Raw genomic sequence first — 20,965 nt, forward strand, 5'->3', positions numbered from 1 at the left:
GTTGGGAACTTGGAACTATTCAACAGTTCACATTCTACCCAAAGTTCTTGATCATCTCCAAACTCCCAACTTTTGCCATGGTAGCAAAACACAAAATCATGGACACAGCATCTGAACTGTTAGACAGGAATGTCCCAAAGAAATTTGGTTGCAGAGGATGCCATGATTACAGGGAATAAAAGTGAAACACAGAAACTTACACGAGGTGAACGAACCGTTTGACAAAATGCCTTGAAGAAATATGGTTCCAGGGTACGCCATGAGCAGAGGTTTTGAAAAAGATTTAGAAGCTTTCATGCAAACACTGTTCGCAGATGTAAAAATAATAAAATTTTCTTTCTTATAAACTATTTACTTCAAGAGCACTTATAGATGGCATTAGACTGTTTTCAATATCTTTTTAAAGACACTTTTCTATCTATAAAGACAACCCTTAAGTTTATCCATAGTCAAAGTATCTTATTCGAATATATTCATCAAGTTTGTAAGGTTTGGCCTCAGTTGTATGCATTTCTACTACCCCCTTAATTAATTAGATATAATTTCTGTTGAACGGAAAAAAGTGAAGATTGTTGTGGAAAGAACTAGAGCGGTCCCGTGGGCGAAAAGAAACTGCGAGTGTTTTCTCGACAATTCTAGACTTTTCCGCCGTGTACTATAAATCACCCCGGGCAATTCACACTTCAGCATACACAGAAGGCGATTTCGAAAGTTTGTGAAAACAACTGATTTACATTTTCTAGCTTTTCCAGAAAAGAGTGAGAATGTCTCTGATTCCCAGCTTCTTCGGCAGGAGATCGAATGTGTTTGATCCATTTTCTCTTGATGTGTGGGATCCTCTCGGAGCTTTTAACTCCTCCTTTACCAGGGATATGGTTCCTTCCTCAGAATTTGCGAGGGATGCAGCTGCTGTTGCCAATACACAAATCGATTGGAAAGAGACTGCGGATGCTCATATTTTCAAGGCTGATCTGCCAGGTAGCTTTTTCTTTAAGAGATTTTCTTCGATCTTTATTTTTGGTCTTATATTTTGGCCGTTGCATTTGTGTTGATAGGGTTTAAATTCCTTATTATTTATCAGGTTTGAAGAAAGAGGAGGTGAAAATCGAAGTGGAAGACGGAAGAATTTTGCAGATAAGCGGAGAACGCAGTAAAGAAGAGGAGCAAAACAACGAGAAATATCACCGAGTAGAACGCTCGCGGGGCAAATTCCTGCGGCGATTCCAGCTGCCGGAAAATGCAAAAGTGGAAGAAGTTAAAGCTGCCATGGAAAATGGAGTGCTGACAGTGACTGCCTAAGCAACAGGAGCCGAAGCCATACGTCAAATCGATTGAAATATCTGGTTAAGAGAGGAGAATACTTTCATGTTTGGAGGGGATTGTAAATGGCGCTATCGCAGTAATAACTATTATATAAATAAATATAGCAGCCTATTGGCTGCCCTACTGTATTGAATATCTGTTTTTTTTGGTACATTCAGGTTTTTTCTATAAATATGAAACAAACATTACTAGTGGTGAGTATGTTTATAAAATTTGAACTTTTGGCATCAAATTATGAACTTTTTTATTTGTGTTTTTCTTATTTGGATCATTGATCTTTAATTAAAATAATCTCCATCTTTTGAGTGATTGATCTTTAATTAAAATATTCTCAATTCTTCTCTGTCATTTTTCTTATTGAATTAAAACTTTGAAGAAACCTTAAAATACGACATAATCAGAGAGAGTTTGTCAATCAAATTCTGAAAGCGGCAATGGCAATCAATGACAGAGATTTCTTCGGCTGCAATTTCTTCAGTGTTGTTGGAGGCATTCGAATTTAAGTGTGTAAAATATGGATTTATCAGCTATTGGAAAGGGTTTCATAACCTCATCGCAAGACCATGAGGTTTTGATAACTGCAAACTTTCAATGAGGGTGTAACACACAATAACAATGCACATTCGGTTTACCTTTCTCACAGTAAACATATAACTGCAACCGCAGACTGTGATGTCAAGATGGATTTGATCAAGAATAAATGATTCTTATGCCGTCCTACACCTTTGAAATGAAATATTGGCATCCATCTGTAGCACATTTTATGTTTCCAAATGCTCTGGAGAAGATGTGTTTATGTATAAATGCATAGATAAAACAGGCCGTGGGACAAATTGCTTTAAAGAAGTGTGGTTTCAGGGTATGTTACGGTTAGAGTGCTCTAGTAGACATACATATGCAAAACGTTGAAATATAAACAAGGAACACCCTACTGTTTGACAAAATGCCTCACAGAAATGTGGCATCACGGTGCGATATGATAGCGAGGGTAATGATGGCCTTCAAACGTTGATGCCCTAGGTTTGTCACTTGCGCAGATACGTTGGAATTTGGATGACAATTGTTGTGCAGATACCAGAAGAATTTGCTATCTACTACTATATGGAGGGATTGAAGCAGGTGTCCTCAATTGGTTGCTCAGATTGATGGCTCATTTATGCCAAGGAACAATATAGAGGAAGCTAACTTTTGGGAAAGACAGATCAGATTTGATTATTGAATTGAAAATTAAGCATGCTCAAAATCGTAATCTTAATCTAGCTTCAAACATATAAAAGGCTTCAGGGTCATAACTACTGGTTCATTATTGAAGGATTGGATAACTAGTGGCACTAATAGTATCAGCTCAAGAATGTTATTCTGAAGCAAAAATTATCACTGATGTCGCCTTGGAAAAAACAGGGGAGTGGGAGCAGGCAGTGTTGTTGAAAACAAAAGCAAAGTTGCAGATTGCACAGTCATCCCCTATGAATGTTATTGAAATGTACAGATTACTACTCGCTTTGGTTCAGGCCCAAATGAAAAGCTTTAGACCTGGGAAATTTTCTTGGAAGGTTGAAGATAAAAGGAGAGAGGGAACTCAAACTTGAGATAGCTCAAATCCGAATGAGATTGAATGAAATCGAGAAAGAACATGTTTGAAACAAGACATAGAAAAATGTGGATCTGAGGAGTTTATGTACTCATTCTCGAAGAAGTTGGGTAGTACAACTCTTTTCTCGTAGCAATTCGAAACGTCGATAGTACACCTTCAAAGCAATAACAAGTGCATGATTCTTTTAATTCAAGGTTCATTTAATCAACTATTATTTGAAAGGATTAAAATATCCATAGTTACACTCTTTGATGCTATACCAGACAAAGTCACCAATATTTATTGTGTCAACATTATTAATTCTCTTCAATTCTCTTATTTCTTCTGGATTCGATTATGTATGACAATTTTTATTATTAAAATAAAACGTTTCGAATCACATTCCTTGATTCATCATCAGAATGAAAAAGAATTCCAACGAAATGAAAAATAATGAATTGCAGATCTGAAAAAGAATATAAAAAAAAATTATAACATGAATTGTGAAAATCTCATAACATTAATTTTTTATCAATTACAGAGTGAGTCAGCCTTAGCAGCCCCATAAATTCCATCCACATATATTATTGAAGATTTACCTTTTGTATAGGTGGTGAAGACCATTGTAAGTGGAAATTGCTAATTAATGTGAGCTGGAAAGTTCTGATAACTATGTAGCAGGTTGATTTTACATGTTGCTAAAGGGTTTATTGCTGCTACAAGTGACATACTACTGATTATTTTGGTTAACATGCCTATTGTACTTTACCCAGAAAAATATTGGTATTATAGTTGCTTATTTTCGATCTGATTTGTGCTATAATAGATGTTTGTAACTGGTTATTTTGCTCGCGTAAAGTCGGATCTGCCCTCATAAATAATACATGATTCCTGTAGAAGTGTATTTAAAAGTTTCATGCATTTTACCAGCAATTGTATTCATATCTGCTAATACTTGGTCATGTTTTGTTTTTGTTTTTGTTTTGTTTTTTTTTTTTTTTTTTTTGCCATTTGAGGGCTCCAAAATTCATTTCAGTTTGTGAGTGAGATATTGGATCTGTTGTTTGTAGTTGTGTATTTTGATTGATAAAAGTTTTGTAAGATTGTTATCTTTCTGGTCAATAATAATTTCAGTAGGGTTTGGCATCTACATTTAATAATCAGATCACCGCTATGGTACCAATCATGAGTTTGAATGGTAACTGAAAAATGTGCCATTTATTTATGCATTTGGTATTTCTTAATGTGCATCTACAGTGTATCATTATGTAAAATTGTATTTTGAAAATCTTGCATGTTAATATTATCTGAATCTTCATGACATCTTTCATGAATAGTGGCTTATAAGAACCCATCTTGCATAAGCACGATTGTCTATTTATATCATATTGCATCTAGAGGATGTTAATAAAGAGTGAAGAATGGGTACACCTTGAGGTCATGCATTCATAAGTGTGAGGTATTACTCGTATAGAGCTTTCAAGCAAAAACCTAGAACGATTCTTCAACATTTTACTTGCCTTTTTCATTTGACTATTATTTTTTGAGTAAAAATACTAACGTTAGAAAATGTTTACATGCAACATTGTTGAGGACAGAGCACGTATTAATAGAAAAATTCTCCTATTACAACCAGACATACACAAGTTGTACAACAACAAAGTACAGAAATATGTTGCGGGAGATGAAGGATTCCATCCTTGCTAATTGTAAAGTGGATATAAAAACTAGCATGTGACTTATGACACTTAGAAGAGTTAGCCTGTTTCAATGACTTCAACATTTTAATAGCTGATTATAAAATAATACTACAATATCTATCAAAACTTGTAGATGATGTTGAAAATTTATCAATGCATGCAGCATAGAAAAGAAGAGCAATCATGCTAATATAAAAAGCTTTTAAATTTGAGCAGTCCAAATATTCACTGTCGGAATGATATACTGATACAACTAAAAAATGATTTTAATTCATAATCAACCAAAAATAATTGAATGAAATGACATTACTGAAGAACATTGGTAAAGAATGCATGAGCAATAATTTAGGAGGAACTAACAACAGTCATTATACTATAGACATTTGATTCTTGTACAAAATGATTGATCTCAATAAAGGGATGGAGAAATCATTGATGAGACTGAACATGAACAAGGCACACCTGAAAGAAACTCATCTCTAAACATGGCATAACCGCCACACATCCTCCAATTATGGAGGCAAATACCGCCACAAATCTGTTGGGTGTTATGGAAAGAAAGAAACAACAGAATCTTCAGAGATACTGAAACCCCCCTGATAGTGTTTTCCACAATTGCTTCAAGATGATTTCAGAGAATATATGGTGACGAAGTGGAAAACCCCCCCAATCCTCCTAGTTGGATGGAGAAAAAAATTGTTGAAAGTTGGAAGCTCCCCCCTGAGTTTGAAGTCTTCAACAACAGTGCTAAAAACAAAAGGAGATTGACCAAATGGTTAACCCCAAAACTCCATTGGTTTAAACCGAACTTTGATGGATCCACCCAAAATGCTTGTCAGGCGGGTGGTGGAATCATCCGCGACCACTTGGGGAACACTGTGGCGGCCTATGCTGGTAACCTAAAGAACAATGTTGCCACGCAAGCGGAGGGAATGGCCCTCCTATGGCGTCTGAAATTTGCTAATTCCATGGGAATTAAATAGCTGGAAATTGAAGGTGACTAGCAGATTATTGTGGAAACGGTGAGGGGGAGCTCTACTACTGGGTGGAGAGTTGATTCCATTTTGAGGGATGTCAGGAGCCTACTGGCTAATCTTGATGGTTTCACCATCCGACATGTCTTTAGAGAAGGGAATGCGGCTGCGAACTCCATGGTGGTGGTGGGAAGGCTGCAGAACAACTTACGATGTTGGAGGGACCCCAGTCTGCTGCCAGTAACCACCAAGGTGATCTTGGAGATGGAAAAAACCCAAGTCCAATGAGGAACTCGTGATCTACTATTTAGTAATTTAATTTTAATTTATTAACAATTTAACTTGCAATTTTTCCTTTTTTTTCAATTTAATTTGTGACTTAATTGTTTTTGTTTAACATTATGTGTAGGTCACTGAGCTCCTCGTAGTTCTCCTACGAGTTGTTGATGGGGAGAAGCCCTCTATGGGCTATATATATGAGGGTATGGATAGGGCCAAGGAGGCCATTAGGTCCATATATGCAGGAGATGAGGATAAGTATGGCCCCATTTGGGAGATTATTGATAGGAGATGGCAGAACCAGCTTCACAGGCCCATCCATGCAGCAGCCTATTACCTCAATCCGGCATTTCGATTCCGTGATGACTTCAAGGCAGATGAGGAGGTTCTTAGTGGCCTGTATACAGTGGTTCAAAAGTTGTGTACTGATGGCACAGCCTCAAGTACAACGCTCCAGCTGGATAAATATAATAATCGAGAAGGGGCAATCTTCGCAAGCAGCATGTGCATAGAGGCTCGAACACAATTGCAGCCAGGTAGAAATATATGTAAACTTAAGATTCTTAAGTTTATGGCTTATGCATTTTAATTTTTTATTTTATAATCTAGCCTTAAAGTTGGAAATGAGTTTGATTTTTTTTTCTTTTTCGTTATTTCAGATAGATGGTGGCAAATGTTTGGGCCCTCAACCCCAAACCTTCAAAAAATTGTCATCCGTATTTTGAGCCAGCCATGCAGCGCTTCTGGATATGAGCGCAATTGGTCCATGTTCGAGCACATCCACTCGAAGAGGCGTAATAGATTGTCCGTGGAGAGGTTGAATGATCTTGTTTTTGTTCATTAAAACCTCCGTCTTAGGACCAGACAGATTTTGGACACTGACTCCTCTCCGATCACTTTAACGGAGATCGATCCAGAGTCTGAGTGGATCACTAAGTCTACCGATCTTGTCTTCACTGAGGAGGACCATGAGTGGGTTGACTAGGTAGATAGAGAGGCTGAGGCTGTGGCTATGGCAGAGGAGGAGGATAGAGCACGATCCGGCACAAGCACCTCACGGGCGGAGACTATGGCTTCTCAGTCATCCAGGACCTACCTTAGATGCATTTGTAGGAGGCAGACAGACTACTTTGAGGCTGAGGATGAGCTAGAGCCTGAGCCATAGACTTGTTTTTGTTTACAGTTATATATATGTTTGGGAACATTTGATGTCATGGATTTTATATACATTTGACAACATTTATAACTCTATATATCTATGTTTTCTATTTCCTTCAGCTACAATTTACATTTCTACGCATGTGATGGATGTATGTTTATGTATGTGATCAAATTAGCTTCTATTTGATGATGTTATAGTGTCTTTAAGCTTTATTCAATAATGGGTGCATGAAACAAGTTTTAAATCGTTAAAAATCTCTAAATTTCAAGGGTTTTTTATTTTGCCAAGTCATAGCCGAGTCACGAGTTGAGTCGGCCTTGCCGAGTCCGAGTCTGGGAACTTTGCGTATAACCATTATCAGATGAAGAGAGCCAATTTTAAAATTTTAAAATTGGATGGAAATCCCGCCCATCATGGGCCCAGTCTGCCACGTAGCTACAGAGGGCCTTGTCACCACCCTCATAAGGGTTGTGTTTATGATGATATTACTCACATCGGGAATGAATATTTCCTAATTATTATCAAGACGGAGCTAACTAGCAGCGATAAAGGCGATAGATGGGATAGGTCAAATCATACTGGCTGGATTGAAGGTCTGCACGTTTCTAGTAGGTTTCCTAAATTTGATATCTACTCGAACATAAGAGATAATAATCACACCGTTTATTGCGTGCTTTTATCTCAAGTTCGGCGTAGTTTTTATTACAACCTTGCTTTGGCCCTGTTTTAGCTCTGCGATTTTGCTAGTCGATCTCACATTTTCTTTGTTAAACTAGAGGAAACGAATATGGGGGGGGGGGGGCAGGCTCAAACTGGAACCCGACAAAACTGATGATTTTAAAGTTAAGTCGACGGTGTGGTTCGTCTGCTCGGAAGGAGGCATAGATAAATTCATGGAAAGCATGAAGGGGAACGATGAGAGACTGTTTAAGCAATTTGTGACTTCCTAGGAGGACAGAAGAGTTACCATGGGGGTATCTCTTTCGAAATTAATGAAGAAGTTATTGCACAAGAAACGGGTCTTTCTATGGAGGGGAGAAAATGGAAAAAGCAGTCGCATTTCCGATACCACCAGCCTAAACCAGTTCTTTCATGAAGGCGAAAACTCGGTGAAGAGGGCAGGCGGCTTTAATCGGGAGGAGCTCCCATCTCCGTGGGACGAGGTCTGTTACATTGTGATGAAATACTTCATTCTGGAGGGAAGGTATGGAATCTTTTATTACTACCATCTCCCTTTCCTTAACCACCTGAGAAATAAGGAATACATTTCCATTCCTTTTTACTTGCTGCATTCTCTGGATTCTAATGTCAAGGATATTGTCAAGGCCAAGAAAAAAGGTAAAGATTTCCCCATCCTTCACTAGGGCCTCATCCTGTGCCTTTACAACTTCCACCTCGCCCTGTGCCCGCCCTGAACTATTTCCGTCCAGAATGTGACTGATACCAGACCCTCGGCCTACCCTACTGCTAAACATAATGCTAGCCCCCCTCGGCTTCCGGAAATAGGCTCTTGCAACAAGAAAAATAAAAAGTGCTCCCCTGAAGAGGTTAGAACCCCCAAGAAAGTCAGAATCCAGGAGATTGATTCTGACATGGAAATCATTGACGAGGCTAACACCCCTCGCCACTCAAGCAGACTGGCCTCTAAACCCCCAGAAAAACATCTGAGAGACCCCTCCTCCTTACATGACATTGGGAACACAAGCCCAACTAATAATGTGGTTCTTTTCCACCCTACCCCAACCCCCCACTCTGTCAGTTCCGCCCATGCCTCTGAAAGTCCTTCTAGGAGTCCGAAGGTTGGCCCCAAGTCCCAAACAAATTCTCCCTCCTCGATTTTCAGGCTTGAGAAATTGATGGTTGTGGAGGAGGCGAGTAGCATAAAGGAGGAGGAGGACAACAACCTGGCGGAGCTGGGGAAAAAAGAGGAGGCCTTGTTTAATAATGTGCAGGATATCACCAGCAAGCTGGAGGCTGTGGAGACCAAGATGCACAATGTTTCTAAATTTGCGTTGAATGTGATGCGTTGTTCGGCAACCACCCTGTGCCTTCTACAGGAAAGCTTTTCCAAAGGCAAAGGCAAGGACGACGAGGACTACAAGGCCCTGTTCAAATTCCTCACAAAGGAATGGGCAAGAAAGCTCCTCCCCAAGAGGAGCCACGGGAAAAAGAAACAAATTGTCTCTATGCTGTGGAAGTCTAGTTTTTTGTCTACTCCTAGTAGCCTGCGAGCGGATAGCTTTAGTTTATATTTTTATCTGAACTTTTATGCTCATTGCCCTGCGTGGCAAATGTCTAAAACTTTATCTAATACTCTTTTATATCTATTGAATACGTAAAATGATCTTTGTTTTTGATAGAGGTAAAGGGTTTTAACTCTGCTGTTATTATGCTGACAGTGGTTTTGCCACTATTTTCTTTGTTGTTCCAATGGGTCAGCCCCCTTGTTTTTTGGCTGCTTTTAATATGAAAAATGTGGTCATATCACTTAACAAAGGTGACTATTTAGAAGTTGTAACTGTCCAATCATAAGAATTCTGAATAGATATATAAAATTCAACCCATGTTATTGGATTCTTATTGCTCTTATGAGTAGTATCAAATTTTTATTTATCACTTTTATTTGTCCATCAGTTTGAGGATGGAAGGTTGTGTCGTTTTCTCAACTTAGTATCCATCTTGTTGCACAAAAAGTTTCAAAGCTTCCAATTTTTTTTTTTGAATTTTTCAGTCCTAAAAGAGAAAAACCCGTATCCAATGTCTATACCAAAATACTTTTGTCTATGCAGAATACAAAATGCACCTTTAACAGTATTTACAGCTTCGCATATATTGTCTTATAGGTTTCAAAACTTTTTGCTCAGGCCAATATATATACATTTGTAAATTTGCCATTGTCTTTCCAACTCCAAAATGGTGTGAAACTTTGCAATTATGCGCCTCCTTAGTGAGTTGAAGTCCTTAAATTTGATATATAAAGTTTGTCCAGCTTGTACAAACCCATTACTTAGATGAAAACTAGCTTTATCTTGTTCATCTGATTTTTTAATCTTAACCTATTGGTATACCTCTGCAAAATCTGCATCTTCCACGCATGCTTCCTCATAAGCCTTTTGTATGAAAAATTTATCAAGTTATGAGCAAAGGCTGAAAGTTGCTGCTTCACAATGGGTAGCCTAGATTGCATAGCCACCTCCATGCTTGTGTTCCTTTAATCATGAAATGAAATTGTCCAAAAAATCCCAATCAATTTGTAGTTTCTCACATGTTGCAACTTGTTTTGTATTTGCAAATAATGAAGAGGTTTGTGGTTAATATAAACAACTTTTTCTTCTTTTCTAGCTTTACAAAACACTTTAGAATAATAACAAAAGGGCCTTCATAGCATAGTCACACAATCTTTGTAACTTACATGGTTTTGTATCACATTCATTGCAGTCATGAGGATGGATAAGTCGGATCCAATGCAGATTTACTTGACATAGACAGAAACATTGAATAATATAGAGCTTAATTTCAATCTGAAACTTTTTGAAAGATTATTGAATAACACATCTCTCTTGTAGGAAGATAGACGGAAAACTGGTGGCTTGGAAACCCATATTAACTTTAATTGACGGAGAATAAAAGACCTGATTTTGTGGGGACATTAAGATGACTTCACTCAACTGGCCGTTTCAGAATGTAGTTGGGAACTTGGAAGTATTCAACAGTTGCCATTCTCCCCAAACTTCCTGATCATCTCCAAACTCCCAACTTTTGCCTTGGTCGCAAAACACAGAAGAATGGACATGGCGTGTGAACCGCTAGATAGGAATGTCCCAAAGAAATTTGGTTGCAAAGGATGCCATGATTACAGAGAATAAAAGTGCAAAACAGAAACATACACAAGGTCAATGAACCGTTTGACAAAATGCCTTGAAGAAATGTGGTTCCAGGGCACGTCATGAGCAGAGGTTTTGAAAAAGATTTAGAAGCTTTCATGCAAAACAGAGTTCGTAGATGTAAAGCTGAAAGCCACAACCTTTCTAGTGTCCTCCCTGCTTTGCCCCCAATTGGAGCATTGGAAGAGGCTATGGATACCCACCAAAGTATAATGGTACAGGGGATTTCTAGCAGATGTAGTCATTGCAAGTGCCCTAGTTGACATGTACGCAAAAAGTTTAAGCATAGGCAATGCATGTGAACTATTTGGAAAAATGCCTCAAGGGAATGTGGCCTCATCTACGATGCTTCAGGAAATGCACATAATGGATTTGTCAAACATGTTTTTGATATTGTTGTTACGGACACAGTGTGTAGGTGGTAAGCCATGAGTAGATGGTTTCATATGATTTGAATTGATCTAGTGGTGGGAAATTATTTTCTTGAAAGAGAGGTCACAATTTCAAATCTTATGAGTGTAAAGTATGTAGGGAAAGGACCCAAGTAGTTGAGCATGTATCAATTGTTGTGAGGGTTGTTGATACCTTTTGTTCCAAAAATTGAACAAATAAAACCTATTGTTTGAAACAAAAAATATCAATTTTTGTTAGGAAATGTACCAACATTTGTTAGGAAATGTACCAATAGTTGTTAAGAAATGTACTAATATTGTAAAAAGTAACCAATCAGGTGATGCCATGTCAACTGCACAACTATTGGGGTCTCTTTTGCACGCCTACTGGTCTCACTTTTTTGGGGGGCTGTTTTGGACACCTTGGCAAAAAGCATGCTGATGTGGCATCATATTTGATGATGTGGTCCTGAAACCTTAGTTATAAGTAGGGGACTTGCCAAGTAAGTTGTAAAAAAATCAGAGTGATTTGAAATTTCCAAGTAGAATTTTGAGAAGCGCAAAGTTAGGGTGCACAACTACTGGGTCCTTTCCCCTATGTATTTCTTGTTTGTAGCACAATTAATCTTTCTTTCTTTTCACAATTAATTTGAAATAGGAACAAATTTTTATTCATTTTCACATAATCAAAACATAATATAATCATGAATTTATCAATGCACACCATTCAATTATAAAAATTGTGATAATTGACAATGATTTAGAATGCCATCATAATGATAATATTATCCATGTATATTCGTAGAGGTAAAATACAAGATATTGATATGATTATAATAATCACATCAGGGCTCTCACATTTTTTATACATACAACAACATATGGTAAAATAAGACCACGTCCTCACAAGAATCTTGTGACAATCTCATATTAAAATGTAGAGGAACACCATCTCTAAACATGTAGATAGTCTTAACACAATTCAAATTAGGTGCATATGACAAACATACCAATTAAGGTACAAAATATCTCAACATGATAACAAATTGTTGTCATCTCCTACAATTTATCTATGACTAATATGAAACTAGATAGAAAATACATAATCAACAATCATAAACATCAAATAGTAATAAAGTGTGATGCTACAAAATTACTAAACATTAGTGTAACATACACAAGCATAACCTATGTATTCCATGATGCATAGTCAAAAATAAAATGTTATTACAGACATCTCAAGGCTTACAATAGATTGGGTATTTCATGCCTAGCATTTTTATTTCTCTTGGATATTAAATGGTTGACATTTTCATGTAGATTGTGATTGATGATCAAAATGATAGATTTATTATCAATTCACTATTTTGACTACCATTGACCTACACAAAAAATTGCTTACTCCCACACATGACCATTTATGCTTTGGTTATGCTAGCACAATTTTGTCTTGGTCTTTGGTAAATGTGCATTTGTGTATCTAAATATGGGTGGTGGTGAGAAACAACTTAGGTAGATCAATATGTGTGTAGAGTGAAAATGTGAAAAGTTTCTTGATAAATAATCAATCTTGATTGTTGATAAACAAGTTTAAATACATGTCAAACCATAAAAGAAAAAAGATTGTGCCTAAATGATAAGTTGATCATGTGGCTTCTTATTCAAATGTTGATATAACATGTGAAATTAACGATTTGAATCTTGAAGACCTATGACTTTCCCTAAAACAAGATCCTCAATGTCCAATCATGTATCTTTTGAAAGAATTGCCTCAAAAAATGAAAAAAAAATCAATTTTAAATTTAAAAGACCACTGTACAACTACCACCCTTCTAAAAAAATATATTTACATTCATGATCTAATCCAATCTAGGTCTGTGATTTATTCCAAAGTAATATAAATCAACAAAAATAACCAATTTTATTTTACAATAACAAATTGAAAATTAATTTTTTTTAAGAATGCCTACTGCTGCGATGTCTGCTACCGTTGCCCTACGACCCCTTGTGTCTGCCGTCGCTGTCCTAAGGCAGTCTGCTGCAATGAAACCAGCTGTCCAACTCCCTGTTCCCCCTTTAACGGCTGGTGAGGCTGCTTTGCCTGGCTCTGCGTGGGTTTCGCCTAGTGCCGTGAATGGGGTTTCTATGGGGGTTTCCTCTAGAGTTGTGAATGGAGGCTCTGCAGGGGTTGGAGATACAGTGCTTCCAACGCCCTCTGCTGCTGATCGGGTTGCCTGTGGCTTGGGCCCTGTGGCTGTTACTGTATGCAAACCTTTGGTTTTTAAGGTGTCTGATGATACTAATATGGAGATCATCCACACTTCCTCTATGTTTGAAGCTCATGGTCTGATTTGCAGGTTTCGGGGTTTCTGGCCAAGCCTTCCTCAGCTGCACACTTGGATTTCTCAAAGCTAGGAACCGATCATAAAAGGTTCAGTTAACATCTTTCCTTCTGCCAAGGGTTTTTTCATTGCCAAATTTGAATATGAAGAGGATAGATCAAAAATCTTAGGTATTAATCCTTTCAGTTGGGAAGACAAATTTATTTTGATGGTTAAACCTTGGTTCCCAGGTTTTAACCCATCTACAGATTCATTTAATGAGATTCCTATTTGGGTTAGGCTCCCTAACCTTCCCCTTCATCTATGGACGGACTCTCTGCGAGAGGAAGTGGGGGATGCTTTAGGCGAATTCTTAATGATTGATAAGGATTCTTTCCAAATTTATCACTCTACTTATGCTCGGATTTTGGTTAACATTGATGTCTCTAAAGGGCTTCCAACTGAGTTAGAGATTAAATCTTCCTTGGGATCTTGGGTCCAACCGCTCGACTTTGAAGGTATCCTCTTTAGATGTCGAAAGTGCTTCCAAACTGGACATGTTGCTGCACGATGTGGATAAAAAGAAAAAAAGATCTGCTACTTGGTGGAAGGGTGCATCCTCTGAACACTATTTTGTTAAAAAGAAAAGCTTCTCCCAAGTGGTGGCACAGGTTCCTCAGGCTGATGTGCCTCTAGTTGCTGCCTCTGTTCCTCAGGAATGTGTGGATGCTTGCACCCCGACTGATCGTTTGAAAAATGTTGGATCTTCTTCTTCAATGGATGACCCTCCCACATCCTAGATTGTTGTTGGATCTTCTGCTGTCCCTACCTCTGTTGTTCCTACCTCTCTGGATGTTGGCTTTGTTCCTCCTGATGATGGGAGGTCCTCTATTCTGGATCCATCCTCTTGGTAAAAGGTTGCTGCTAGGGTTGAGGAGGGATGGATTACTGTTAAAAGTAAAAAATTGAAATTGTCCCAGTCCTCTTTTGATATGACCTTCCGATCCCACAAGGGTAGGACAAATTCTTGATCCTTCCTGGTTGGGTTAAGGCTACTGGTTTTTTGCAACCTATTGGTATTTGGTGGGGGTATCTGTTGTTCCCCTTCTTTTGATTGGCTGTGCTGAGTCTCTTTTGTGTTCTATTTCTTTGAGTGGACTTTCAAGTTTAGCTTTCAGTTCGCATTACAGGTCCTTCTAAAACCTGTCTTGTAAAGGGTTTCTGGTCCCTTAAAAACTTGTTTTTCCTTAATAAAAAACAAATTGAAAATTATTAAAAATAAGTTTATAATTTAAATTAACATACTTTTAAAACAAAGCAAATTAAACATCAATTTATGAAATGAATAAAAATGAGTCTAAAAATAAAATAAAATAAAATGGCACCGTATATGCTTTGGTGGTTTATTTTAAAATAAGTTTAAATAGAATAATTTGTCCTCTATAAATGTGGGGTACTGGTTCCAAATTAGGGCACGTGGAGATGGTTTTACCAAAGATTTTCTTTTTATAAAGACGACGGAAATAAGTCAAGACCGAAAACGATTATTAGTTTAGCCCCTGGTCATGTGCAGCTTAGGCGGAAAGATATGAAAGAACAGTGGAAAGAACTAGAACCCTCCTGCAGAGAAAAGAAACTGCAAGGCTGCTCTCAAAAATTCTAGACGTCTCCACCGTGTGCTTTAAATCAGCCCTGCGCAATACTCATCCCAGCATACACAGAAAGCAATTACGAGAATCGTCAAAAAATATTAATCAGTATTCTCTTACTTTTCCGAAAACAGATCCATAATGTCTCTGGTTCCCAGCCTCTTTGGTAGGAAATCCAGCGTATTCGATCCATTCTCTCTTGAAGTGTGGGATCCGCTGGGAGCTTTTAATTCCATTACCAGGGATTTAGCTTCTCCAGAATTTGAAAGGGAAACAGCTGCCGTTGCAAACACACAAATCGATTGGAAGGAAACTTCCGATGCGCACATTTTCAAGGCCGATCTGCCAGGTAACTAATTCATTTTGGCCTTTCTTCAGGATATAACTTTAGTCTGACATTTTGGCCGTTGCATTTAAAATATTTTCTTTTTATCTTTACTTATTGAGCTCATAGGGTTCAAATGTGTTATTGATCATCAGGTCTGAAAAAAGAGGAGGTGAAAATAGAAGTGGAAGACGGACGGATCGTGCAGATTAGTGGAGAACGCAATAAAGAAGAGGAGCAAAAGAATGAGAAATATCATCGAGTGGAACGCTCACGCGGCAAATTCCTGCGAAGATTCCGACTGCCAGAGAATGCAAAGATGGAGGAAGTGAAAGCTGCTATGGAAAATGGAGTCCTGACGGTGACTGTGCCAAAGCAACCGGAGCCGAAGCCAAAGGTCAAATCCATTGAGATATCTGGTTAATAGCCTACAATATTTACATCTGTGGAGGGAATTTTGAAATGAGTCTTCTGGGAAATGGCAGTAGAGGAGTAAAATAAAGAACAAAAAGAATATTGTTGCTCTACTTGGAGGGTTTTCCCTTATCAGCCATGTAGAGGAATAAAATAAAGAATATTGTTCTGTACTTTGAAGTTTTTACCTTATCGAGCCATGTATATATTAATGCAAACGGTGCTTCGTAAATTAATATAATATTGGTTCTTATTTTCCCATATTTGACTCGATTTCATAGTATCATACTGTTTTTTTTTCATCCCATGTCTTATTTTTAGAAAAATCATATTTATAAATAACTTATAATCTTAAGTTAGAATTATTGTTTTTGGAAAAAAAATGTTTAAAATATTTCAAAAAGTGACATTACAAAATGATTTTATTAAGTTTTTTTAATCTTATAAATCATTTCTAATTCATTTATTCATATTTTAATTTGATTGACATCTTTATTATCATACCAATTTTTATATTCCTTCATCTCCTTAAAACTATACATATTTCATAAACATAAAATTATTCATATTATTACATGTTAAAATTACTAATTACAAAACTAGAAACCAATCTCTATTCCAAGAATGTGTGTTCCATAAAAAATTATTGATTCCCCTTTCCTAACAATTTAACTAAAGCGATCACCTTGGAATAAAAGGTAGGTCATGGCATGTAAGAATATTAATAAAAATTAAATATAAACATTTTTTTACTTCAAAATTTAAACCACTCAAACCTATCGATCAAGGCATTCCAATCAATAATAATAAAAATAAGTTATTCGTTAATGTTTATGAAGCCTAAGGGCATGTAGAATTATTCTATATGACTTAAATCAAAACCCTTTGCTAGATTTATTTCTTCTTTTTAGATGAGCTTGAAGTCAGAGTCTAAATTTATTGTGAGTCTTGAAGAAATACAAATCAATAATTTTTGGAGATGATTTACCACTGTTGAAATTTATCATAGCCTAGATCACCCATTTCAAGCAAGACTCTTAATTTTCATGAATTGATATTTAAATTTGGTTTAGAGAAGCAAGGTATGGATGATGACATGATTAATTTCCCACCAAGGGAAAGACTTATGCTTTTCCCACAACTCCCATTTGAAAATTTGTGTGGATGAAAAGATTAAATTAATAACATCCTGTATTATGTTTGGCTTCTCCTTGTGGGCAAGGCAGTGTCATTGAGAAGGACGAGAGTAAAAAACAGTGGGCATCCCATATCCCATTTAGCTATTTCGTTTTGCTGTTCAAGACGGTGTATGATGTTAATAGCGATTGATGGAGTGGTTTTTCAGTTTTAAAAGAAGAATTACGTATGTTTTTATGAGAAGGCTTTCACTTCAAATTTTTGATCTTGATTTGACATCTTTACCCGGATTTGTGCTATTGTCATTCGGTGTTGTTTTATGCTACTTCAACATATATATATGCTTGAATGGGGACATGTGTAGTGTGGCTAATTGAATGCAACGCGATGAATGTTTTAAAAATATTTTTTCTCCAAGGATTTATTTAATTTTACATTTTGAATGATTATACGTAGGATTGGGCTTAAGGGTAAAGAAGAAGAATAGATGATCAAGGGTAGAGAAGAAGAATATGGATAAGTAATTTGGGAAATGGATAATAAATAATGAATGTAAGGTTGGGGTGTGATAAATGTATTTGTCATTGTGGTTAAGATAAAAGTATTTGTCATTGTGGTTAAGATAAGTTCAAGCATGGGGAAGTATGAGATAATTAATGGAATGAGCCTAACTTGATATAAACGTGCACAATTTTGTTAATAAGTAAAAATGAATGTAAGGTTGGGTGTGATAAATGTATTTGTAAATGTGGTTAAGATAAGATAAATGCATTTGTCAATGTGGTTAAGATAATTTCAATGTGGGAAGTATGAGATAAGTAAAGGAATGAGCGTAACTTGATATAAAAGTGCACAATTTTGTTAATAAGTAAAATTGTGCCATAAGCATGTAAGTTCTATCATTACAAATTTTTACATTATGATGCACATGTGATTTGTTAAAATAAGAATGCATATCAAAGTAAATGAGTATTCATAATCATACATATTTAAATTTTGGTGTAGCTTAAAGCATGGATGTGATGTGTGAGAGATATGTTTTTGTTTAGGGATTTTGAAGCTACTATAGGGTTTTTGTTTCCCCACTATCCATAAAATTTCTTATTTAGACGCCATCACTCGGGTTTATTTTTTCCATTCATCATTTTGGTGTATAGTTTTATTTTGGGTAGGTTATTGTGGTTATTAAATTGTGTAGAATGGAGTTTGATGTTGGGCTTCCTATCTGAAAAAATGCCCTATTTCAGTGAGGGAACCTAAATGACTTCCTCTAGGTGATCAAAATGAGGTTGGCTCAACAGAGAGCTCCCAAACTCTACAACCTCACCTTGACAAAACCTTCATCGCTCTCACTAGCTTCAATACTCCAAAATCAAATGTTGAAATATAGTTTCAAATATGAATTTAGAAATTTGAGTAATTTTATTTTTAAAATATTTTTAATAAGATTGTTTAAATATTTTTTAATATGAATATAAAAAATTACCTATAATAGATACACTTAAGGATTTTGACATACATTATTAATAGTTATCATCATTTAATATGTATGTATGTATGTATGTATGCATTATCTTATGATGTTTATATTTTAAAATAAAATTATATATTAATTAGAGTCTTATCAAATAACTAGACTAACATAGAATTTTCATATGACAAGTAGGGGTGAAGCATATCTAAAATAAAACATTTGAATGTACAATTTTAATATGGAAATTAATATATAGTCGAAATATCTAATTGTGAGCAACTTTTTATTTTTTCGTTTTATCATCTTTATTCTCTATAGGTTATACCATATAACATGTTATGATTACTAACCCGTCCTTTATTTTGAACAAATAGCTCTCTTCACCACTTAAATATAAGATACCTAGAAGTACAAATATATGCCAAGTCACTAAGAGAAGATGACTCAAAGTATCTTGATCATAAAAAAGGCAACACAATCAAATCCTGAAGTTACAACTTTATAGTATTTGCCAAAATATCAAACTTCTAATGAAATCATAAATCATGTTGTCAAAATTATGAATTGCTTTTAATAATTTTAAATAATTGATAATAATAATTAGAATTATTATTTAAAATCAATTTTTAATTAATAATTTAATAGTATTTATAATTATTTTTTATTTTTTAATAATTATTGATTGGATAAATGTCTTAAAAATAATCAAAACTAGCAATCACATGGTAATATGCAATGGGTATGTCCAAGAGGTGTGGAAGATTAATTAGAAAAAATAAATCAATCTATTAATTTTGTAAATTTGTGAAATACATGAGGTTAATTGTGAGGCCATTCAACAACAAAGGTCTCAATCAATTGTTCATCCTTCTAAATACAACTAAAACAAAATATTTAAATCAACAAGATAATGATGTTAGAGAGAGAGGAGGAGAGAGGGGGGGATATAAAGGAGAGATAAAAAAAAATAGTTATGACTTGGGAAAGATAGAGGAGGTGTGAAAGAGAGATACATATATAGAGAGGGAGAGATGAAAGGAGATAGAAAAAAAGAGAAATAGATATATAAACCTCTAATATGAGTTAGTAACTTCTCATTTGAAACATCAAATGTGCTACAAATAGAATTGAGTTGAAAAATCAAGGTTCTTTTAGAAAGCTTAGGTTAGATTGCAAAATTATAGATTATAAACAAGGCAAAAATTCTAAATGTAGATTTAGACAAAAATAAATCAAGTAAGGTGGTTATATATCTTTCCACCTACAACTTCCGTCACTTCTTTTTTTTCTTTGTGGCTTCCTCTTTACCTCTATCCTTCTTTATATCCATCTCTTTCTTTTTTTCTATATCTATGTCTAATACATAATATTAGAATAACCAATTCATAAAATCTCAATGAAAATGCATATGAACATATATCAACAACAAGCAGGAAAAGCAATTCAAATCACAATAGATTACCTTCAACCTTTCCTAAAGTATCTTAAGTATTTGATCTTTAGAATAGGCACCAACTGTCATAATAAGATGTTCACCTACGAATTCATAAATTAAATAATAAAGTTGTTATAAAAAATAAAACATCTCTAGATATAAAAAATGAAGCAACAAACTATAATTTGTGCAATCGAGTGTTCAACTACCATAGTTTACAATAGCATGCACTTGATTATTTACAAAGATGCAGTAAGAATTAAGAAAACTACATATTCCACAATCAAAGCTCTTTAAAAGGATTGATATTTATCTAAAACTAAACTTTTGATGTCTGTAGTCTAAGAATTCCATGACTTAGTGAAGTTGAGTGGGTTAATTAAGTCCAACTACTTATGAATTTCCTCCATTTGTGTATGTTGTTTAATTAAAAAAAGATAGAAATATCAAGAGCTCCTACAATTTAGAGATTGCAACTTGGGAAGAGACTATGCGAGGTGGTTAATAGTGACCAAATGATTGAATACTTTGAATATAGTATGTTAATATTTTACAAAAATAGTAAATCAAAATTTAGTATGCCAATCAATTTTACACAAACAATAAAAATAAATAGAAAAATATGATATCTCTTGACATCTATTATCTATATTTTTTAAAATATAAATATGCTAGTCTTAAAACAAAGCAAATTAAACATGAAATGAATTTAAAAAAAATAAAAAAATAAAATAAAACGGCAACATGTACTCGTTTGTCCTTTACAATTGTAAATAGAATAATTTTATTTGTCCTGTATAAATGTGGGGTCCTTATTCCCACTAAAGACGCGTTTAAGTGGTTTTCCCAAAAGATCTTTCCAAAGCATTTTATTTATCTAAAGAGGATAGAAGTCTATCCATGTTCAAAGTATCTTATCGGAA

General features: G+C 35.6%; 2 protein-coding genes across 2 annotated transcripts; both read left to right on the plus strand.

The window, feature by feature from the left end:
• Positions 1 to 595: 595 nt before the first annotated feature.
• On the plus strand, positions 596 to 1,521 carry LOC131068751 (17.8 kDa class I heat shock protein). Its single transcript, XM_058004003.2, has 2 exons — positions 596 to 978; positions 1,082 to 1,521. The coding sequence occupies exons 1-2, from the start codon at positions 765 to 767 to the stop codon at positions 1,297 to 1,299; spliced, it is 432 nt and encodes a 143-aa protein (XP_057859986.2). The 5' UTR covers positions 596 to 764; the 3' UTR covers positions 1,300 to 1,521.
• Positions 1,522 to 15,200: 13,679 nt separating this feature from the next.
• On the plus strand, positions 15,201 to 16,259 carry LOC131068750 (17.8 kDa class I heat shock protein). The gene is made up of 2 exons (XM_058004002.2): positions 15,201 to 15,606; positions 15,738 to 16,259. Exons 1-2 carry the CDS (start codon positions 15,399 to 15,401, stop codon positions 16,004 to 16,006), a joined length of 477 nt encoding a protein of 158 aa, XP_057859985.1. The 5' UTR covers positions 15,201 to 15,398; the 3' UTR covers positions 16,007 to 16,259.
• Positions 16,260 to 20,965: the final 4,706 nt, after the last annotated feature.

This window comes from Cryptomeria japonica, chromosome 5, assembly GCF_030272615.1.
Source record: "Cryptomeria japonica chromosome 5, Sugi_1.0, whole genome shotgun sequence".
NCBI lineage: Eukaryota > Viridiplantae > Streptophyta > Pinopsida > Cupressales > Cupressaceae > Cryptomeria > Cryptomeria japonica.